The sequence below is a fragment of the Cibotium barometz genome, chromosome 37, assembly GCF_041138505.1.
Source record: "Cibotium barometz isolate CiBa-2024 chromosome 37, ASM4113850v1, whole genome shotgun sequence".
Classification (NCBI taxonomy): domain Eukaryota; kingdom Viridiplantae; phylum Streptophyta; class Polypodiopsida; order Cyatheales; family Cibotiaceae; genus Cibotium; species Cibotium barometz.
Genome location: NC_141082.1, coordinates 23,367,045 through 23,385,282, shown reverse-complemented (window position 1 = coordinate 23,385,282; position 18,238 = coordinate 23,367,045). Strand labels below are relative to the sequence as shown.

At 37.4% G+C, this 18,238-nt stretch overlaps 1 protein-coding gene across 1 annotated transcript; it reads right to left on the bottom strand.

Moving 5' to 3' along the window:
* Positions 1-12,461: 12,461 nt before the first annotated feature.
* Positions 12,462-13,349, bottom strand: LOC147617085 (uncharacterized). Its single transcript, XM_086776341.1, has 2 exons — positions 12,984-13,349; positions 12,462-12,763 (listed from the first exon to the last, which is right to left on the bottom strand). Exons 1-2 carry the CDS (start codon positions 13,236-13,238, stop codon positions 12,542-12,544), a joined length of 477 nt encoding a protein of 158 aa, XP_086632467.1. The 5' UTR covers positions 13,239-13,349; the 3' UTR covers positions 12,462-12,541.
* Between the last annotated feature and the right edge of the window lie 4,889 nt (positions 13,350-18,238).

Sequence of the window (18,238 nt, the reverse complement as noted above, 5' to 3'; positions counted from 1 at the left end):
CACAAGCATAGCTATATAGGCATGAATAGCCATATAGCTACAGCATAGCCATATAGCCATGTATTCATAATCCCATGAGCCATAAGCCTAGGAGAGTAAAGCCATAAGGTAAGTATCAATAGGCATAGCCATTATTCCGTAAGCATGGCCCATAGCCTTGTATGCATAGCCATATAGCCCTATATAGGCATAGCCATAGCCTTGTATGCATGGCCATATAGCCCTATAGGCATAGCCCAATCAATAGCCCATAAGCATAGCCCATAGCCTTGGCATAGGCCCATATGCATGCATATGCCTTATTTCATTAGGCTTTTATGCATAGCCCAAAATCCCAATAGCCCATAGCCTTGCCATAGGCCCATATGCATGTATAGCCTTGTATTCATTAGCCTTATATGCATAGCCCAATAGCCCATAAGCATAGCCCTAACACAATGCCTTAAGCCTCTTTGCATAGCCATATAGCATAGTATGCTTAGCCAATAGCCATATTAAGCCCTTTCCATAGACCATTTGCATAACCATAATCGCATTTCCATAAGCATAGCTATATGCATAGCCTTATGTTTTTTCCTAATGCATAGCCTTCTTAAGAAATAAGCCCCCTTGCATGAGCTTAGTTTCCATTGAAAAATACACATCCAAACACGGGTAAATACATTACGACGTGGGTCTACTAGGAGCAAGCAAAATCATGTACAGAAATCAATGGCTTGAATATGGGCTTTCAACCCTACTTATAATACAGTAAAGTGGCTTTGGAAGCCCTAGCAACACACGAGATAACCAAGGTTCCGTTTTTTTTTAACTGTCAAGTAGGTGAGTAGATGTCTCGAGGCCACTGCACAAGAGGTATTGAAGATCATCACCCGGCTGCGTGTTGTGGGCTGAAGCCTGCAGGTTGTGGTGTCGTCAAGCCAGTGCAATCCAATGAACAGGAGGAGGAATCGTGGCCGTGTACATGCTTGGTTCAACAAAAAACAGGCTTAAATCGGAGAAGATAATGGCTGAAAAACCAATTTCTACAATAAATAAATATAAACCTTAATTAGAGAACCTGTAAGGAACTTGATTGATGACTTGGTCCGACCACTTCAGCTCGGCTTTTGATCAAGTGTGTCCTTGACCATGTATGAGTTTAGAAAGTCTGGTTCAGGGAAAAATGCATTTCGGAAGGGCTGCTACATTGAGTAAAGCGAAGTGAGAGGGTGAGAGAGGAGAAACCTGAGAGCCAGCCTGTTAATGCGTGCCTGCTAGCTCTACTGAAAACCTTAGCACGAAGCACCAAAAGCCAGAAAATGAGACATCATCACCATAGCACAATGTCATAAATGAAGTGCGTATCTCTCTTCTCGAAGAGAATAGTTGCGCTTCAGGGCTCCTTTCCGTACTTTTCAGCACCTTCTGCACCGGGGCAATGTTCGAACCCACAGTCCCCGATGACCACGCATGCCAAAAGGGGAGGGGGCCAAAGAAGAGAAAGTGGCGAAGTAGAAGGCGAGGGAGATGAGCCAAGGCGATGGCGGGAATGCAGGGGCAGCAAAGGAAGACAACATTGTAAAGGGAAAAAATTGACACAACACGTCAGGTAACCTAAAGAAAAATACCTACGGTCACTTTTTTGTTTTTAGTGGGTGAGCTTAACGGCAGGTCCCAGAGTACCTTGGTTCCTTCGGGAGTTCTTGGTCGTTGTCGTGATCAGTCTCTAGGTTTTTCGGGGTCATGTTCTAGGGAAGTAGCGAAACTGTCCTCACACGACCGAGGCGAAAAAGTTAATGATAAAAGCGTTTCTCTGTTCGAGTCTCAGAAACGAACGCGTTCGTTCTCTGACCCCGGCTCGAAAAACAAAAACAAAAGTTGTGATGCACCAAATGACACTATGTGTGATTAAGTTTGCATCAATTTTAACGTCAAAACTGAGTGAAGCTATGCCTTATTAGTAAATTTTACATTTTTTAAACCAAATCAAACCACACTTTGTCTTTGTTGTGACGCTAGGCTTTGAGACTCTTGTAGTGATGGATAATTATTGGTGTTTTTCACTCCAAGAGCATGTGGTAGTGAGCTGAAATGTGCTCCCTAGTGTTTTAATGCATCAATGTATTGTGAGATGAAGCAATATACAAGAAATAGACCAAATAGAACCTTTGGACTTTGCTTGGCCATAGTTTAAGTGTATGTGTGAGGTAATTTTTGTCATAATGCAAGTACACTCTCCCATTGTGCAATTGAGATTTCGATCTTACTAAACCTCTCTCTAATCTTCTCTAATGTATGCTAACGAGCGTGTGTGAGTGATTTAAGGTGAGAGGAGGGAGTAGTTTCTGTAATGCAACATGACTGTGTGACAACGCTCGCAGGAGAAGGTGAATGGTAAGCTACCCATGTTGATGTTGGAAGCTCAACCAAAAGATCCCCATGACACATTGAGGTGAGTGATTCCATCTCTTAACCTTAACATGAAAGATAGTGCTATTTCTACTTGTAGCCAATGTTTTCTAAGATGATTGATTTTAAACTTATAATTTACCAACTAGCTTGAGTTTCATCCCACTCTAGCACTTGTTTTGACCTATTAGAACGTTAATTTAAAAAATTATGACAGTTTAGGTCCTTGAGACTCTAAATTAGTAAAATGTGATATTTAAAAATAGACTAAGTCACATTCAATACATCTAGGAGAATTCAAAATGTTCATCTTATACTAAATTATTCAAGTTGGTATATAGAAATGCTCAAGCAACATTCAAAAGCATCTAAGCGGGTTTCTTACAATTAACTCAATTAAATTATGGATGTGGTGAGCGCTAATAACTCTTTTGGTGGCATTATGGAAATGCATTTGCATGATAATACATGCATGATATTGTGATTTCTACTTGTAGCCCTTGTTTTCCAAGATGATTAATGTTAAATTTATAATTTACCAAATTGATGAGTTTCATCCCAACTCTAGCACATCATGTTTTGACCTACTAGAATGTTAATCTAAAAATTTATGATAGTTTAGGGGCTTGAGGCTCTAAATTAGGAAAATGTAATATTAAAAAATAGACCAAGTGTCATAATATTATTTGATTTTAACGCATGTATATTGTTGAATTTAATTGAAGTGAGCAGAGACTGCAATGCTTTAGTGAAGAGGTTATGCAATAACATTGTAAAGTTGATTGTAGTAAAATTTTTAGCAAAAGTTTCATACATTTTCTCAAAACACTATAAGATATGCAACAATAATAGGAAATTGTGGGTCGTGTTTACTAGTAGTTTTAGTGATGATTGTGGCAAATGTATTTTTTTTTTCAATTTACTTTTGAATGAAAGTAGGAGGGAACTTGAAACATGGCGTAGTATATGCAACGAATGACTATGAAGAAAAGTTGATACATTTCTTGAACTAGCTTAAGGAAATGCAAGTTTAAGTACTAATGACTATATGGGAAAAAGTAGATGAAGTAACTTTAGGTATGCGAGTTTAATGCGTAAGGAAATGCTGGTTTAATGTACTAATGACTACATGAGGAAAAGTAGATGAAGTAACGTTAGAATATGCGAGTTAAACATGCCCTCAACTAGCACAGATATATCATATGCAAGTAATGATTATGTTAGAAAGAGTTGTACTTGTTCTCAACTAGCACAGATATATCATATGCAAGTAATGATTATGTTAGAAAGAGTTGTACTTGTTCTCAAACTAGCTGAAGGATATAATGCAAGATAATGTACTAATGCATAATCTCAAGGGTGCACTACTAAGGAACCTTATGTATCATGTACGTTCAAGGGGTATTAAAAAACCTCTTACCTATGAATTTTTTATGAATAAAACCTCTTATCTGTGTGAATTTTTTTAACAAATTTTGATTTAAAATCCCTTCTATAAATATAATTCTATAAATTTATCTTAAATTTTGAAATTACCTCTTTATTTGAATTCATGTGGAATACTTACATATTTTTTAGGTAAACCTTCCAGAATGCATAATAGAAGGACAATCTAGTAATGCTTAATGCATAGTAGAAGGACAATCTAGTAATGCTTAATGCGTAGAAGAAGGATAATATGGAAAAGTTGATACATTTTCTCAATTAACTTAAAGCAATATACAAGTTCATGTACTAATCTATTGCGAAAGGGAGGTGGCGGGGCAAATTTTTAATTAGCGAGTGGTGGTGGTGGTGCCAATGAGCTTGAAAGCCGGGAGGTGGTCGATAGTGGCAGTGACCACACGGAGTAGCATTCGAGGGTGTATGACTTGTAGAGGTTGGCGGCCACCTTCATGGTGTCTGCATACACGGGCATCCTGGCCTCCCGATCTACAGCCGCCTTGGATTCCCACCACACACTTGCCTCCAAACACTGCCTTTGGGCGTTAGCCCGTTAGCCCTGCCTGCCCATACTACAATCATCCACCCACGCACCCAATCATTTTTGTTATCTAATTAGGTCCTACCACAGTGTGAAACATATAAAAATGTGTTCCTTAATAAAAGAATTTCCACAATGTTCCTTAAAACAGCCTTTGAGAACAGTATTGCATCAAACAATTCCTACATCAAAATTTTCACAAAAGAGACTTTGAAACCGGGTCAATAGCCAAATCCAGGCTTCCATATCCATGTCCATAGACATATCCAAACCAATACCAATCCACTGATGATCTAGAATTCGGTCTTCTATCCTAAACCAGTTGGGCATACCTCATGGACCATACTCCCTCGTTGTCGACCAGTCAGTGAGAGCCATGCCAGCCCATCATCTCCTTAGGTCCTGCCACTTATACTAAACCCTCCCACTAATTCACCGCACTAGCCTGGGCCCACAGAACTAGGCAACATCATAATCACATGTCCACCCTCGTGGGGTGGAAATCTAATTCCCAGTGTGACAGGAGGGGATTACCCTCGGCCAACTCCCGCGGTGACATAGGAGGGGATTACCCTCGGCCGACTCTCGGGCTTGCTACTACCTCCACTTGCTGACTATGCAAGCCTAGAGTGGTGTTAGCAAAGTAGGGGAGAAGATATACCTGCAGATTAGCAATGAAACCAACAAACATATCTATAGAAATCAAGAAAAATATTCTTTCTTTTCAATAATTCCTTATACTTTTTATATCATAATTTTTATCTTAATTTAACTAGTAAATCAATCAAATAGATCACTATTGACAGTTAATAGAGAAGCCAAGGCCATACCTCAATCCCCAAGAATGATATATAATTGAAAAATTAAAAATATATACCTTATAGAAATTATGTAGAAATGTGTTGTTTATCGTTGTCTTTGTAAGAGCTTCAAAACTTAAAAATTTGAACGGAGAGTCTTCTAATGCCTTCTCATAGAATTAGAATCATCCAACCATATTGGAGCTTAATCTTCTCTTACTCGTATGGTGACTCTTCTCTCTTTCAAAGGACTATGGCAAGGTAGCCTTCTCTCTTAGGGCTACAGCATACTATTCTTCTTTTTAAAAAACGCTATGAAGTAGTATTCTCTTCCTTAGAAAGACCATAGAAAACTAGCATTATCTTCCAAGAGATTAGATAAGAATGAAGGGATATATATATCTCAAGGTCTAGAATCATCTTGAGGCTACTTGCTGCCTTCTTCTTATAGTTTCCCTATGTAGAGACTTTGGCAGAACCACAAATTGTTTTGGACATACCTTTGTAATAAAAACTCAGAATATGGTCATATAACCAGTCAAAAGAAGCAGAAGGCATCTGGTCTACAAGCCAACACGAGTAGAATAGGCAAAAACGTATGTATATATAGCTGCAAATGCGTCATCTTTAGAAACGTGCTACTTTGTCATATTTTTAGTGTGTGTGGCCTCTAAATATGACATCCTATCACCTAAATTTTAAATTCTATTTTTTGAGATATTTATCTCTTAATAGATCTATTCTTGTCTTCTTATTTCTTTTCAGATTTCTGAAACTAATATTTTTACTCTATCACTTTCTGAACATTTCTAGCCTTATAGTCTCTCTCTAAGTGCACTCTCTTTCTTCTTGAAATCTATATTAAAAGAGAATCGTTACATGGCTTGGGAGGGATCTTATACATGGTATAACTCATTACCTAGATTTTCTCAAAGTTTAGCCTCGCCAATAGTAGCCAATAATATCGTCCAAATATCCTCTAATCCTTTACAACAAATGGCTCCACAAGCTCATAAGTCAACTAAATCCTCTCTAAATGTTTCAACTGTAAATAACATCTTCAAACAAGAGTTTAAGGACCCATGCATTTTATACTTCGTAGCATATCAGTTTGACCAATTGTTAAAGAGCACCTAATTTTTCTTAATAGATAAAAAAGCACATCGTAAGTAAAGCAAGTTTGGTCACTAAAAAATCCTCTGACAATTTGTAAAGAGACACATTAAACCAAAAAGATATGCTCATAGGTATTGCTTATCAATGCTCCTCCAGACCTCTACCTCTCTCCTTTCATTGCTAACCCGCCATAGAATCCCCACTAACCTCAATAAATATTGTAACCTTGAATGTGATTGCCAAAAAAATAAAAATGAAAAAATGAAAAAATGAAAAAGAAAAGAGAGAGAGGGAGAAAGAGCAAGCACACGCAATGGTCCCCACCACAATTAGGATCCCGTATGCTATTAACATTTTCCTTTACTAGCTAGCTTCTTGTTCATCCATATGGAGGATCAAAGACATGCAACATCTACTTATCAGCACTAAGCATACATCTACCCCTCAATAAAGTCTTTGATCCAATCTCACAAGGACGTGATCAACATCAGGAAGGGGAGGATATTAACCCATTTTAGGATTAACAACATTTTCCACACCTAATTATATGCCAAAACATAAGTAATCTAGATCAAATGTCAAGGATGATGGACACACCAAACTTATGTACAAACAAGCCATGAAGCAATGGTGTCTAAATCTCAAACTTGGACAAGCGCCCATAAAGATCCGACAGATAATTAATGGTGTTTTTCTGTCTAAGAGCATGTGGCAGTGAGCTGATATGTGCTCCCGAGTGTTGTAATGCATCAATGTATTATGAGATAAAGCAATATATAAGCAATAGGCCAAATAGAAGCTTTGGGCTTTGTCTAGCCATAGTTTAAGTGTGTATGAACACTTATGATCATGTATATAAGGTAGTTTCTGTCATAATGCAAGTACGCTCTCCCATTGTGCAATTGAGCTTTTGGTCTTGCTAAACCTCTCTCTAATCTTCTCCAATGCATGCTAGTGAATGATTTAAGGTGAGAGGAGGGGGTAGTTCCCATAGTGCAACACGATGGTCTAACAATGCTCGTAGGAGAAGGTGAATGGTAAGCTACTCATGTTGGTGTTGAGCTCAGCCAAAAGATCCCCATGACACATTGAGGTAAGTGGTTCCATCTCTTAGCCTTAATATGAATGATTGTGTGATTTCTACTTGTAGCCCTTATTTTCTAAGATGATTAATTTTTAAATTTATAATTTACCAACTAGCTTCAGTTTCATCCCACTCTAGCACAGGCTTTCACCTAGAATGTTAATTTAAAAAAGTAGGATAGTTTAAGGGCTTCAGGCTCTAAATTAGCAAAATGTGATGAAAGAATGGCTGTAAATCAGAAAAACAACAAATATATCTTGCAAAGAAACACACGTGCAAAAGAACTCAAGTAGAAAACTTGTTATCTCTGCTGAAGTAGAGCACGAGGGCTGCCTGTAGGTGCATACAACCAATAGCAATAGATCAATAATGATGTGCTAATGATGCTAACCCAAGCCACCTATTTATAGGTTGGACAAGAGCTGGTCGGCCAGTATAAAAACAGTGGACTGGCCAACTATGTAAAAAATACTAAATAATGTCTAAAAAATAGATAAAAATAGCATAAAAATATTTCAAATAAGATGAATGCATGGCCTCATAAATCTGGCCAGATACAGCATGAAATATGCACATATATGTCCAATCTAGAGATGATAATGCCAACACCTCCTCTTGAGCGTGCCTGATGGGCAGACCAACTTCAGCACGCTGAAGAAAGACCTCCAAAGAAGCTCGAGGGAGTGGTTTGGTGAAGAGGTCAGCAAGATTGTCCTGAGTGGAACAATACTCAAGTCGAAGAAGACAAAGCTCAATCCAATCCGGAACAAAATTATAGTGAACCTCAATGTGTTTGGAGCGGCCATGTATCACAGGATTCTGAGCTAAAGTAATGGCACTCTCAGAATCCGAGAAGATGACAACAGGGGAATCATCCGCACAACATAAATGCTCCAAAATTTGATGTATCCATAACGCCTTGGCTGCGAAGAGAAGATAGGATTTGTACTCAGCTTCGGTAGAAGAAGCAGCAAGAGTCCTCTGCTTCTGAGATTTCCAAGAGACCAATCATGTACCAAGCATGAAACAATATCCCATAGTAGATCTCCGAGTATCAATGCAACCAACCCAATCAGCATCCGTAAATCTCACCAAAGAAGAACCACCAGAATAAGTGATGCCATAATCTAATGTGCCATGAAGATACCAAAGCACTCTCAAAGCTGCCTTTCAATGAGATCTCCAAGCTGCTGAAGAGAACTAGCTGAGTACACTCATAGCATAAGAGAGATCCGGTCGGGTGTTGACAAGATAAAGTAAGGAGCCAACTAACTGTCGGTACTCTGTGGAATCCACCAAAGGTGTATCATCCTCCTTAGACAATTTCGCATTGGGATCCATAGGACAAGAGAGAGGAGAGCAACCTATCAAACCATAAGTTGCAAGCAACTTCTTCACATACTTCTCCTAGGAAATGAAGATGCAATCATTTCTCTGCCAAACCTCTAGAGACCAAGAAAATAATGAAGTAAGCCAAGGTTCGTCATCTCAAGCGTGAGGGAAAGTTGAGACTGAACCTGAGTGACCAACTCAATCTGTGAGCCTGCAAGAATGAGGTCATCAACATAAAGCACAATGATGCATATATCCCCATCAGAAAGAAGCACATAGAGGTTTGGATCTGCATATGACCTCTCAAAACCAAGAGATAACAAGAAAGCATCAATCTTTTGATACCAAGCACGAGGTGCTTGTTTGAGACCATAAAGAGCTTTCTTCAACAAGTAAACATGGTCCTCATGTCCTTGAATCACAAAACCAAGAGGCTGCTCCACATAAGCTTCCTCATCTAAATCATCGTTCAAAAAGGCAGATTTAACATCCATTTGGAACACAGGCCATTTGAAACAAGCAGCCAGAGCCAAAACAATATGAATGGAAGTAAACCTGGCTGTAGGAACAAATGTCTCATCAAAGTCCTCACCGGCCTTTTGAGCATATCCCACGAGCAACAAGACGGGCCTTGTACTTATCCAAAGTACCATATGCATGAAACTTGACTTTGAAGATCCATTTGACACTGATGACTCGTCGGTGTAAAGGCCGTGGTACTAAGTCCCATGTATGATTCCTCTCAATAGAGGACATCTTGACTTCCATAGCCTGTCGCCAACTGTGGTTGGGCAAGGGCCTCCTCTGGAGATTCAGGCTCATCAATCGTCTGCAACGTACTCATAAGAGCATAATTCACTATGGGAGTGGGAACCCGAGAAGATATCCTCAGACTAGATGAAGAAGTAGAGACCTGGTCATGCAACTTACGGTTAGAAAGGCCAGAATCTCGAAGTAATTGCTCGACCCAATGGGGTGGACCACCCCTCCCCACAAATGTGGAAGAGGAAGTATCCGCACCTGTAATGGACACACTCGGGGCAGCTGGGGATGAAGAAGGGGCATTCAAGCGTGTGGGAGATGATGTAGAGGCTGTCCCGATTGGCTAAGAAGTTTCAAAAGACAATCCAGCACTCTGTATGGGGCTGGAAACAACAGAAACAAGGGCTGAAACAGTAGCAACAATGGGCTGAATCGCTGTCGAAGTCACCGGAGGCACAGGGTGCCTGATGGGAGCAAAGAAAATTCACCGATATCGGGCAGAAATGGATTAATGAGTGGTGTGATAGAGGGCCACACACCTACTCCTTCAAGAAGCAATTGCGTATTGGTAGCAGTCAGCTTCATGGAATCACTCACTTGAGGGGGTGAATAGGATGGCACATGGGAAGGGGTTGGGATGAGGGTTTGTGGGAGGGAAGAAACAAGAGAAGTGGTGGTGGCGGGGAATATGGAAGGAAAAGAAACAGGAATCTGGGAATAAGGTAGAGAAACAGGAAGCTAGGAAGAAGAACCCTGTGAATTTGGGGCTTGGGATCGGGGAGAAGAAAAGAGAATCCCCAAGTGAGAAGAATAACTATGACTAGAAGCCATATCTCCGACGATAATGCAGCAGAATCCTCCTCTTCAACAGAGCTGATCATAAAATCAACAAACTCCTCCTCGAAAGCTGAGTGCAGCAAAGAGAAAGGAAGGAGAAGAAGGGATGGGAGGGTGGGAAACCAAAAGGAGAGGTAAGAAATGACTCCCTTGGGTTAAAACCCTATTGTAGCACCAAAATACGGGGCTGAGATCTGAAAATGCAAATCTCAGGGGCTGAAAACGCAGTTCTCACAACAGAAAACGCAGCTCCTCAATGGAAAACGCAGCTCCTGAATGGAAAACGCAAGTCCACAGCAGAAAAACGCAAGTCCTCAGTGGAAAACGTAGCTCCTCAATGGAAAACGCAGTCCACAACAGAAAACGCAGCTCCTTTGTATATGTAGATACGGTGGATCTTTGCCCAATAGATGTAGTAAATGCAGGTCACACGTGCAAAAGAACTAAAGTAGAAAACTTGTTATCTGCTGAAGTAGAGCACAAGGGCTGCCTGTAGGTGCATACAACCAACAGCAATAGCTGAATAATGATGTGCTAATGATGCTAACCCAAGCCACCTATTTATAGGTTGGACAAGAGGCCAGTATAAAAATAGTGGGCTGGTCGACTATACAAAAAATACTAAAATAATGTCTAAAAATAGACAAAAATAGCATAAAAATATCTAAAATAAGATGAATGCATGGCCTCATAAATCTGGCCAGATACAACATGAAATATGCACATATATGCCCAATCTGGAGATGATAATGCCAACATGTGATATTTAAAAATAGACGAAGCCACATTCAATACATCTAGGAGAATTCAAAATGTGTTCTTATACTAAATTGTTCAAGTTGGTATATAGAGATGCTCAAGCAACAGTCAAAACGCATCTAAGCAGGTTTTTTTATAGTTGACTCAATTAGATGTGGTGAGAGCTGATAATTCTTTTGGTAGCATTATGGAAATGCATTTGCATGATATTGTGATTTTTGCTTGTACCCCTTGTTTTTCAATTTATTAATGTTAAATTTATAATTTACCAAATAGATGAGTTTCATCCCAACTCTAACACATCATCATGTTTTAACCTACTAGAATGGTAATCTAAAATTTTATGATAGTTTAGGGGGCTTTAAATTAGGAAAATGTGATATTAAAAAATAGACCAAGTGTCATAACAATATTTGAATTGTATGTGTGTATATTGTTCAATTTAATGGAAGTGAGCAGAGACTGCGATGGTTTAGTGGAGAGGTTATGCAATAACATTGTAAAGTTGATTGTAGTAAAAAATTTAGCAAAAGTTTCATGCATTTTCTCAAAACACTATAAGATATGCAACAATAATAAGAAAATTTGGCTCGTGTTTATGAGTAGTTAAATTAGTGATGATTATGGTAATTTTTTTTTTCAATTTACTCTTGAATGAAAGTAGGAGGGAACTTGAAACATGGTGTAGCATAAGCAACGAATGACTATGAGGAAAAGTTGATACATTTTTTGAACTAGCTTAAGGAAATACAAGTTTAATGTATTAATGACTATATGGAAAAAAGTAGATGAAGTAACTTTAGGTATGCGAGTTTAATGCTTACGAAAATGCTAGTTTAATGAACTAATGACTACATGAGAAAATAGGTGAAGTAACTTTAGAATATGCGAGTTTAATATGATTGTGGTAAGAAGAGTTAAACATACCCTCAACTAGCTTGCATATATCATATGTAAGTAATGAATATGTTAGAAAGAGTTGTACTTGTTCTCAAACTAGCTGAAGCATATTATGCAAGATAATGTACTAGTGCATAATCTCAGAGGTGCACTACTAAGAAACCTTATGTATCACATACGTTCAAGGAGTATTAAAAAAAACCTGTTACCTGTGAATTTTTCATGAATAAAATGACCCTTGACTTAGGAGTTTTTTTTAATGATAAAAAAAACTCTTTTTATAAATATAATTTTGTAAATTTATTTTAAATTTAAATTAAAAATCCCTTTATTTGAACTCATGTGAAATATTTACACATTTTTAGGTGAACCCCTCGGAATACATATTAGAAACATTAATCTTAAAATACATATTAGAAAGATAATCCTAATGGGTAGAAGATGGATAATAAAGAAGAAAAGTTGATACATGTTCTCAATAAACTTAAAGCAATATAGTTTAACTTCAAGCAATATAAAAGAAGGGTCATGTACTAATCTAGTAGGGGGGGGGGGGGGGTGTGTGCAAAATTTTAATTAGCGAGTGGTGGTGGTGTCAATGAGCTTGAACGCCGGGAGGTGGTCGACAGTGGCGGTGACGGAGTAGCGTTCCAGGGTGTAGGACTCGTAGAGGTTGGCGGCCACCTTCATGCCGTCTGCATACGCGGGCATCCTGGCCGCCCGGTCCGCGGCCGCCTTGGATTCCCACACACTTGCCTCCAAACACTGCCTTTGGGCGTTGGCCCTGCCCGCCCAATACTGCCATCATCATCCAATGCCACGACTTTTTTTAACTCCTTTTACATGGTCATCCAATATTATACTTAACTACAGAACAACATTTCTCTGCTAAAAACCGGAATTGCGTTCAATTAATATTGTAGGGCATCAATCAATTCAACTCAATTAAATTGAATTAGCAGCAATAATGATCAAATTTGTTTGTTTTTTATTTTTAAAAAAATCAGGTTCTGCTTACCCTAATCAATCCACCGCTTTTGCTAGCTTCTTGCAATGCAACATTATTGATCCTATTCAAAGTCCCTTCATCTGCATCCTTCTTTCTCACCGATCTAAAAGCCACTACATAGAAGTTGCAACTCTCATTGAAGCCATACTTCTCAAAGACTTCGTTCCAATTGAAGCACAGGAACAAGGGGGCAGTAAGAGGGGAAGAATACACAATAGGGGCTGCCTCAAGCTCATTAAAGGCATGCTTGCGACCTTCCTGCATATTGGATTGAAAAACCACCCACACAAAAATACTCCCCCGTACTCAATTAACCTAAGTTCAAAACCTTAGCCTAACTTCGAAATTAAATTTGTAACCCCAACCAAAACCAAGGGCCTGTCTTTCTTCAATTCAGGAGACGCTTCCTCCCTTTTAAAGGTTTTAAAAGGAGCGAAAGAGGGGACTTTTGTCTAGTAGCTTGGACGGGCGAGCGTGCCTTTCCACTTCGCCTCTCCATAGCCATACAATTAGAAAAGGAGGGACCCTGTGTTGATAGTCACCCTTACAAGAAGACTCGTTGTCACAAATAAACTTTATTTCTAACCAGTGCTTGACCAACCAACATCAACCGGTTTTTATTGAAAAATGCATAGGTTAATCCCAACATCAACCGGTTTTTACTGAAAAATGCATAGGTTAATCAGTTGTATAATTAAAATTTTTAATTTTTAAATCTTTAAATTTAAGATTAAGTCAAATTAGAAATAGTTTTTCTCAATTTGAGCCATGAAAATTATACTAAAACAGGTTTTAGTATGACACTCACACTTTCTCTCTCTCTCTCTCTCTCTCTCTCTCCATCTCTTTCTCTCTCTACTATATATAGAGAGAGAAATATCTCTCTATGGTTTAACCCATCTCTTTCTCTATTACTCTCTATAGTAAGTTCCCTCTCTCTCTCTCTCTCTCTCTCTCATAGGAATTTATGCATGGAACAACATTATTTTGTACCATGTGGGTGGGTGTGCTAGTTCCTACCATAAAAGCTATACAACTTTCCCTACATAGATCATTAAATATTCAACTTTATATTTGTGCAAAAGTTTCTTTCTTTTCAAATATCATCATAACAAATGGAAGTTTTTTGGGGAGTGTTTGTTAGTTCTAGGAGGTGTAGCATGTTGGTGCTTTAAAAGAGAACCACTGTTCTAACCCTTTCCCGAATTGGTTTCAAAGAAAATCACGTATTCAAAAAAAATTGATGCTTTTTTGAAAAGAGACATTAACTTCATGCAATCTCTCTTAGTTCCCACCTTATGAAAAGTAAGAAAACTAGTTACCAAGTGTAAATTCCTACTACAAAATTGCGTTTAAGACTGGCATTCTCTTCTTCATATATAGTATTAGTATCCTTAAAAATACATCACGCAAAGTGTCCTCTCCTTTAGCCCAACGGTTGTGCCCTTTCCTCTCAAAAGAGAGGTAGATGATTTGAATCAACCCTTGTGGCATGCATTCAATATCCTCTCTTGCAATGTTTTAAAGATCCTCCTATCATATCAAAAAATGAGCTTAAATACTCTCTTCCTATAAATTTATCACAAAAAGGGAAACACACTATTAGAAAAGGCAACTCATGCAAAATTTTCCTAGCATGAAAGCACTATTAAAAATGGCACGTTGTGCATTTTTTTCCTTACTAGAAAAGCGACATTGGAAAAGGCCAAAAACAGAGAGAGACCCCTCATATATATATATATACATGTATATATGTATGTATGTATATACACACATATATACATATACATATATGTGTACATATGTATACACACATACATACATACATACATACATACATACATACATACATACATACATACATACATACATATATATATATATATATATATATATATATATATATATATATATATATATATACATACATACATACATATATGTACGTATATATACATATATAGAGATCCTTGGGCTCTCTTTCTTCTTCCTTTTTCTTGTCTATTTCCCTTCATTGATCCCTTGAAATGGCTCAAAAGCGAATAAGGACAAGCATTTTTTTAAATCCCTCTCCCATATTATTGGTCAATGTATAATTGCCATGGAGGACAAAATAGCTGATGCAAAAAGAAATAAAGCAAAGAAATGGGCTGGCAATGCATTGCTTTATTGCTATCACAAGAGCCAAAAAAAGTTCATCATTTGTTCAACAAAGGATGATTGGATTCAAACGGATGAAAGATTAAAAAGGAAGCCGTAATGATGGGGGGTGTGTGTCACACTAGCGCCACAAATGACCCCTTGATTCGAATCAAATTAAGGGGGAAGATAATAATAATCATTGAGCCGTATCATTAATGAGCTACATTAGGCTATTTTATGACATATTCACATTATAAAGTGTGGCTTTATGTGATTGATCTTTTGGATATTATTCCATGTCTATGCAATATATACATACAACAGTTTGTGAATTTAATATATATTGCCAAAATAAGAGTTCATAGATTGAATGTGTATTGGTTATGGATAATTTTCCAAGCATAGGGGGAAAAAAAGCATGTACAAAATAATAGACAAATGGTGAAGTATATATTTAAATATGAGCATATTATACTAAAGGATTATATTACATAAAAATAGATATATTTAATGTGAGTATTATTTGATTATAAATATAAATGATCGAAAGTAAAAACATTTGAAGAGAAGTGTTTATTCTTGTGTAATGGGGGATATATATATATATACATAATGTGCGTCTTGATATACATGTATATATATATATATATATATATATATACATGGAAGCCAGCCCATCATCATCGTAGATATGTTGCCGGCTGCCATGCCTCACAATTCACCTGCAAAATGATGGACACGTTCAATCACAAGGTCAGCCCTTCATCATCGCCCCCAACACACTCTCTCTCTCCCCTCACACACGTACTCTCTCTCTCTCTCTCTCTCTCTCTCTCTCTCTCTCTCTCTCTCTATATATATATATATATATGGTAAACCTCGCTAACCCCAACCGAGCTTCTAACGCGTCATTAGCATCTCTCACTCGATCAATAAAGTTAAGCGTCTGCTTCTCTCTCTCTCTCTCTCTCTCTCTCTCTCTCTCTCTCTCCAAGTAAGACAAAGGCCTAAAATGTTCAACCTTTTCACACCTCACCTTGCAAAACTTTCACATGTCGCTTTCCCACTCTTTTGCCCATGAGCATCAATGCGAGTGCGTCCGTGCATGTGTTTCTTCCTTGATGTGGATGCCTTTGTTTCTTCCTTGAATCACCATGCATGTGTGCACACATGATATTGTGTGATTGCGAGATGCATGGCCACACACATTTATACATGCACACTTGTCTACATGTGTACGAACATACATGCACATGTGTAGATGGGCATGGTGCCCAGCATGCTTGTGCTTTCGCATATATGTGCAATATGTGTATCGGCACACTGTTTATGTGTGTTTATACATACATGTTTACATGGACACGGTGCACATATGTGAGAACAACTGTGTTTTTTACCTTACATTACCCAATTCAAACAAGTCCACTTCCATTTACCCATTAATCAGCGTTGTTTCATACATTCATGTGCACCTATTATCATTTCTAAAGAATCCTTCCAAAGAAATACTTTAAAATTTACGTAATGTGAAATAGAGTATTACACATTGACATTGTAATTTCTAAGGTCAACTAGCAATTAAGAATACTAGCTAAAGTTGTCATACGTGTGATAAAAACTATGATTGAGGGGGAAGTTGCCAACAGAATAAGGTGATATTGTGAGAACCCTCAAATATGTTATTAGTTATTAAAAAGATTCTAAACTATATGGTGATTGAGAACTAAGGAAAATATCAAGTTGTTACCATATTCTTTCGCTAGAGAAGGACTTTTAAAGAGGCGTCAAAAGATAAGCACCCACTTGTCTCAATCAAGTTTAAATATGGAATGTAGTAAATGGTGTCAACAAAGTACTAGATGATTCCTTGTTTTCTTAATCTTTATTATAAAATACATTTACTATAATACATATATCAAAAGTAAATAAAAATGCTTTCATCATGTTATGTCTTCCACTAAAGTTCAGTATATTTTCTTTGAAGGATTTAGAAGACGTTGAATAAAAGAGGATTCCCAAAATCACATCATGTTTATCTCATGTAGTTAGCAACTAAACATAATACTTTATGTCTGCTTTTTAAACTAATTTCTAACTTTTGACCAGGTAACTTTGAATGTAAAAATTATAGGATGTAAGAATTGAATAATTTTTTTCTCTTGAGAGCTACACTACTCTACATAAATATCACTTATGTAATATTATTATAAATATTAAAAGATGTAAAGCTACACTATCTATATAAATATCACTTATGTTATATTATTATAAATACTAAAAGATGTAGAAGTAAAATGAAAAGACAAAAAGTAGCATTTTCTCCATGGTAAGAATGTCACACATGTGTTGTACTCTTAATGCAAAAAATGGTGCTTCAAAGCTTTACCTTGCATTTCATCTATTGAGAGCCTTTACATAGTTTGTATAACCCTTCAATTTAATATTCCAAAATATTTAATAGAATAGAACTTTTCAATTTGGCATTCAAAGAGAATAGTCAAATTTCCTACCATAACTTGTATCAAAATATATGAGCATTAAATTCTTGCTTGTTCCTTTTATCATCTTCTTTTTTAAGATATCTTACAAGAATGTGTATTACATATCAATCATGTGGAACAATATTGATGTGATATTACCTCTATTGTCTGTGCGCGCACGTGCATGTGTGTGTGTGTGTGTGTGTGTGTGTGTGTGTGAGAGAGAGAGAGAGAGAGAGAGAGAGAGAGAGAGAGAGAGAGAGAGAGATAGCCCAAGGAGGTTTTGCGAGCTACTGCGCTACTTATAAGTACACCATAAAATTTTATTAGCAATAAATAAATTGACAAAAAACATTTCATAAATTCATAGGATTTTAGTAATTTATTATCTTTAAAAAATGTTTCAAAAGTATTAACTACTTGACATGGGACGTGATCAAATACGTTTTTGAAGAATAATACAAAACTCACATATACAAAAAAGACTAAACCATAGAATTGAACCAACTTAACAAAATTGAGCATAAAATAACATAAAAACAAAGATAGAGTAGAAATTATCTTCAACACAATATTGGGTGCAATCTTCCCTCCCAAGAAGTGTCAACATCCTCCCACCTCTTGGGTATTTATGCCTTTATT